The sequence below is a fragment of the Drosophila mojavensis genome, unplaced genomic scaffold (genome assembly GCF_018153725.1).
Source record: "Drosophila mojavensis isolate 15081-1352.22 unplaced genomic scaffold, ASM1815372v1 contig_74, whole genome shotgun sequence".
Classification (NCBI taxonomy): domain Eukaryota; kingdom Metazoa; phylum Arthropoda; class Insecta; order Diptera; family Drosophilidae; genus Drosophila; species Drosophila mojavensis.
This window is the reverse complement of record NW_025318899.1, coordinates 13,535,320-13,541,319: the sequence shown is the minus strand read 5'-3', so window position 1 is coordinate 13,541,319 and position 6,000 is coordinate 13,535,320. Positions and strand designations below refer to the sequence as shown.

At 46.9% G+C, this 6,000-nt stretch overlaps 1 protein-coding gene across 4 annotated transcripts in view; it reads left to right on the top strand.

The window, feature by feature from the left end:
• Positions 1–356: 356 nt before the first annotated feature.
• Positions 357–6,000, top strand: part of LOC6582361 (protein vein) — a 34,498-nt gene continuing 28,854 nt past the window's right edge. For all 4 annotated transcript variants that reach the window (XM_044010406.1, XM_032731373.2, XM_032731375.2 and 1 more), the window contains exon 1: positions 357–2,410. In XM_044010406.1, coding sequence (XP_043866341.1) covers positions 943–2,410 — 1,468 coding nt within the window. In that variant the 5' untranslated portion in view covers positions 357–942. The remainder of the gene's footprint in view (positions 2,411–6,000) is intronic.

Sequence of the window (6,000 nt, the reverse complement as noted above, 5' to 3'; positions counted from 1 at the left end):
AGCCGAGCAGCTTGACGAGTCGCGCACGAAACGCGCGCGCGTGAAAAACGTCGTGAAAAACGCGCAAAACAACAACAAATAGCAAACCGAATCAGCGACAACCACAACAACAACAACAACAGCAAAATAGATCCACAGCATAAAAACTTTAAATCAAACGCCACGCGACGACCTTAAGTCTACGTCTATTCAAGAGGTAGGGGGTGGGCGTGGCCATAGCTCAGTGCGTCGACTCCAAGGCGCTCAAGTGAAACGCGAACGCGAACGAATAAAATAAAATCAAATAAAATTCTAAACAAAATAAATGCAACAACAGCAAACGAACGAACAAGCAAACCAGCAACAACAACAGCAACCACAACAGCAGCAACAATAATAACAAATACAAACAGCAATTTATTTATTTAAAGATATACGTATACATTTTTTGCATTGCCAAAGCAGACGATCGGGCCAAAATGAGTCACCAGCAACAACAAGAGCAGCAACAGCACCAACAACAACAGCAACAAGAACAGCAGCAGCAACAGCAACAGCCAAAAATGTTCCCAAAGTGCTCATAAATATTATGCTAGAAATTGTTAAACATTTACTGTCTCTACCCCACTCACTCAACGTGTCTCTCTTTCTTTTCGTCTCTCTCGTGTCGCGTCTCTCTGTTGCTGTCCCTCAAAATGCTACGAAATTATCGAAAGTATTTGCAGGATAAACGAAAATACGATAAGGCACAGCGACGACGCAGCGACGGCAACATTTGCCAGCAATAGACAGAGAAAAGCAGAGACAGCAGCAACAGATCGCCAAGCAGCAGCAACTAGCAGCAGCAGCAGCAGCAGCAGCAGCACCAGCAGCAGCAACAACTACGATAAGCGATAGACAGCCATCGATAGTTGATTTGTAAATAAAGCTAGGGCAACAGCAACAACAACTTTGGAGGACGCCATGTATGCGCAACATGTGCGCAAATGGAGTCTAAAAACGCAACCGCAACTAATGCCATTGATATCGCTAGCAATCTACGTCAGCTACATGTTGCTATTGATCACATGTGTGCCGACGACAACAGCAGCTGCAGCGGCAGCAGCCACAGCAACAGCAATCGCAAGCCAACGCCAGCAGCAACAGCAAAGATCATGGGAATCAGAAGAAAGCAGCTACTACATTGCGCTGCCACAGCAGCAGCAGCAGCAGCAGCAACAGCAGCGGCAGCAAGAGCTGCAACAGCTGGCGGACAATGGCAGCGGGAGCAGTGAAAGCGTCGGCAGCAACATCGACAACAACAACAATATCTTAAGTAGGCTGCTCAGCCGGCCCAGCAATAGTCTTAGTAGCACTAGCAACATTAAGTTAAGGCCAGCAACAGTATTCGACGCAGGCAGCGTTAGCAATGCGGCTGTACAGCAACAACGGCAGCAACATATTGCTGCGGTGACAACGCAGCAGCAGCAGTCACATCAACAAGTTCCAAATACGCTAATAAATAGTCAAAAATATAAATTATTAAACAATGGCATCTCGTCGAGTAGTAAAACGCGACGACATGCACTCCAGCAGCAACAGCAGCAGCAGTTGCAGCAGCAGCAACAACAGTTACAGCAACAGCAGCAGCTGCAGCAACATCAGCAGTTGCAGCCTAACAGCCATGCGCGGCAACTGCAGCTGCAACAGCAAAATGTTGCCGCCTTTAACTTTAGCAGCAGAATAACAGCAGCAGCGCAAATGTATTTTATTGAGTCCTATGAAGTGCCAGCGAGCAGCCAGGAGCAGGCGGCGCGCAGTCGTCGCGACTTTGGCAATGGCCAGCGGAAATATCACGGCCATCGGCAGCAGCAGCAGGAGGCAAAGCGCGAGTATCGCCGCCAACGGCAGCAGCAGCGTCAACAGCAGCAGCAGCGTCAACAGCAACTACAGCAGCGACAGCACCAGCAGCAACAGCAGCAGCAATACCAGCAGCAACATCAACACCAGCAGCGACGAAAACATCCGCGAAAGCATCGGAATAAGCTGCGAACGGGTCGCTATTGTTCCGCTCAGGATCCCGCTCAGCTGGCGTTTGCGGCGCCCACAGTGATCATGGGCGTGTTCATCTCGAGGACGGCCAATCGGCCGGCCAACTTCTCGGCCACAATGAAGGTGTTGCAGGTGTTCAAGCAGCAGCGGGACTTGCAGCTGCCGCAGCTCGTTCGGTTTCAGTTCGCGCAGCGCAACGGAAGCGGCGAGTGCGACATCTACAGCGAACGGCTGCAGGTGCGCGGCCTGATCCACTTCAACCTGGAGCAATCCTCCGACATACGCTACATCATGTTTGTCCAGCAAACGAATCCCGGCAACTTCTCCATACTGGGCCAGCCCATCCGAGCGACGGCGCCAGTGCTCAAGTCAGTCCAAGCAGCTGTGAGCGAAAATTATGGTGAGTACCCAAAGAGATTCTATACTATATATATGTACAATTCCGATCAAAGATCCCTTTGAGTATATACTTGAGAGTCTGAGTCATGTTAGAGTTGAACTTTGTTAGACACTCTAACTTATCAATGCTTTCTATCTCGCTTTATTTTCCTTTTCTTCTTCATTTTTTATTTATTGTTTTTTTTTTTTTGTTGCTGTTTAATGAAAATTTACCTTTTTTTATGCTGAATTTCTTATTTGCCAACTTCACGCTCTGCTAATATCCACCAGACCGAAATAAATTTATGCAACATACACACACACACACACACACACACTTAGTTGGAGTCGTCGCACATGCGCCGACGATTGCAATTTTCCAAGTCAGCTCTGCATCCAGGCAACAGTTGCTGCTGCTGCTGGTGCTGCTGTTGCTGCTTCCTCCACAATTTGGCGGCTGGGCAGCAACAAGCAAAGCTCAGCTCTAGAATTGATTGTTGCTGCTGTTACTGCTGCTGTTGCTGTTGCTGTTGCTAGTTGCACATTTTAATTAAATTCGCATTAATTTTGTGCTGCTCCCCAAGTTGGAAAAACTTTGAAAACTCATTTCTTCTGGCCTTCGTCTCAACGGTTGGCATCTGCAGTCGACCTTTGCGGTTTGCCATACCCAGCCCTAAGTTCTTATTGTTGTTGTTGTTGTTGTTGTAATTATTGTTGCGTTGCGGTTCATGACGTTTGCGTCTGTAACGCGACTAAGTGCGCCCAACAAGCTACGCCGACTTTCAACCATATGAGAGTAGATACATATATATATGCTATATATGTATGTGTGTGTGTGTCTTCACCGCCCCCGCCCTCGCTCGTCTTTTTTATTGTCTTTTACTCGTCTTTGCTTTGTTTCAGCGCGGTCGCAATTAGATTTTTAATTCATTTTTTGCTGCTGCTGCTTCTGCTGCCTCTTCTGCTGCTGCTGCTGCTGCTGCTGCTGCTGTTGCGTCTTCTTTGGCTTCCGTCATGCCTGTCGCACACAGCGAGGGCGCGGCTGCGGCAGTGGCAGCCCTTCTTCTCTGCTCAGCTCTTCCTCTTCGTTTTTTGTTTGAAATCAGAAATCAGCTGCAATCAGCTGTTCTTGCTGCTGCCCCTCTGAGACTCACTATCTCGCTCTCTCTCTCTCTCTCTCCCTCCCGCTCACTCTCTTCTTCTCTGTCTCGCTCTCTGCCTCTGACGCTTCTCCACTCTTAATTTGTGTTTATTTACTTTTAGCCGCCTCTCTCTCTATCTCTCTCTTCGCACGCCCGCCTCGCCAATTGTTCCTTTCAGCTTCATCAATGAATGGGGCACTGTGTGTGTGTGTGTGCGTGTGTTTGTGTGTGAAGCGGCTGCGTGGCAGCGGCGGGGGCGCACAGGATATTTACTTTTTCGTTTGAGATTGATTTATTTTGCTTTCGGCTTCGGCTTTTGTTGGGCTCTTTGTTTGCAAACGCAGCGAAAAATTTGCATCTGCCTTCAGTTGCTTCCATTTCTCCATTCCATTATTTGTGCCTCAATTTCGCTGCCCCAACTGAGCGGATTGGCGAATGATTTAAACAGCTACTTTATGCACCAAATGCATACATAATCCATCGAGCTCCTCCGCCCACGCCCTGCCAGCAGCATTCACTTGGCGCGCCTCGGCATTTGCATATCAATGGGCACCAAATCAAATGTCGACCATAAAACCCGCAGCCCATCAATGTCAGCGTCAAACGCAGATCTAGCATAATGAAGAAATTAAAAATCCCAAACAGAAAAAAAAACACGATAAAAACCCATAAACCGTTTACAAGGAGCTGCTGTGTCTTGCTGATTCCACAATGGGCAGACGCGAACCGGTTCATACGCACCGTATGCCCCATATGCCATAGCCGGAACCGAGCGCTCCGCCCTGCTCTGCTTGAAACTGATTAAAATGCAATCGAACTTGTCTGAATCGGTATTTTCATGAATCAACTGGTCCAATATTATTGTCCAATTTGCACCCACGCAACGGCTCCAAGCTGGCTTTAAAAATAAAATCCCAGCACATGAAAAAATTTAAATAAAAAAAAATATGTATAAATGTTTTATTCTATCGCTCGCTGTTGTTGTTGTTGTTTTCATTGTTTTTGGCATTGGGCTATTATAGTTGAAATTTTGGTTCTTTATCTTTATTTATGTGACTACTGTAGCTGCTGCTGTTATTTGTTGTTGTTGTTGTTGCTGAGGTGTTAAGTAAATTAGCTGCTCATAAAACATCATTTGCTTTTGTGTGCTCGTCGTTACCATCAGCAGCAACATCGATTGTTGTTATCGTTGTTGTTATCGTTGTTGTTGTTGGTGCTTCTGGTTGTTTGTTTTGGTTAAAAGCGGAGACAAACTGGCGGAACTCGAAATGTCGCCAAGCGTAGACCAGAAGCAGCAGCAGCAGCAACCACAACAACATCAGCAACAGCAACAGCAACTGTGGCGACAGCAACACCTTCAATCAGTGCAGCCCACAATGAGACCTTTCTTTATCCATTTACAATATTATATAATAGACGAATGCAGCATTGAAAATCAATTTGTCACAGCGCCAACACCAAGCAACCATATATATTTCAATAGCTAAACTAGATATATAAATACATACATATATGTATGTAAGTATGTATATATGTATATATTGTAGCTTTTACTCAAACCTTGACTGTGAGTTTCCATTTACAAAAGCCATGTGGAAAACTCTGATATCTACTCTGGTTGCACTTGTCGCCATAGAATGTTTAGCAAGCGATTGCACAAGCGGAAAACGATTTAACAGCAGCAACAGCAGCAGCAACAACAACAGCAGCAGCAACAGCAACTATTTATTTAGGTCAACGCCTACGTTGCAGAGAGGCAAACTTACTCAACGGCACCCACAATTCATCATAGCTGGTGCGTCTGGCTACCTGGTCAGAAGAAGACTTGGTGCTGCTCATTTAGCGTCACGCCAGAGAAGATTCAACAGCAGCAGCAACAAGAGCAACAGCAGCAGCAACAACAACAACAACAACGGACGACAACTGCGACGACTCTTTGACTTTTCGTTTTTGGTAATTAAGTATGAATGCCGGCGCTAGACGCAGCTAAAGCCAAATGAACAACTAGCGAGGGCTGCTATGCGCTCTCAGTGAGATTGCTGCGGGGGTACCAGCTAAGGGGGACCCAGTGGTAGCGGTACCTAGGGGCCGTTCGCCATGCGGGAAATAGAAAATTATAACGAAATGAAATGAAATTTTCAAATGGCATCGCATGTTGCTGCTGCTGCTGCTGCTCGCCACTCGCCACTTGCCCCTCGCCAGCAACAGTCGCCAGCCGTTTATGAGTTTTACGCTATTTCTGGCCCCGCCGACAGCAGCAACAACAACAGCAACAGCAACAACAACAATCGCAGCTGAAAAGCATTTCGAGTATAGGAAGATGTCGATGTCGTCGGCATCGTCATCAGCCGACGCCGCCTTGCCAAAAATATTATGCTTGTTAGACCCGAAGCACACTTCTGGCCCTTGTCACGCCTGCCCATGCTAACCTAACGAGCGTCTGTAATGCACATTTGGAAATCAGAGATGC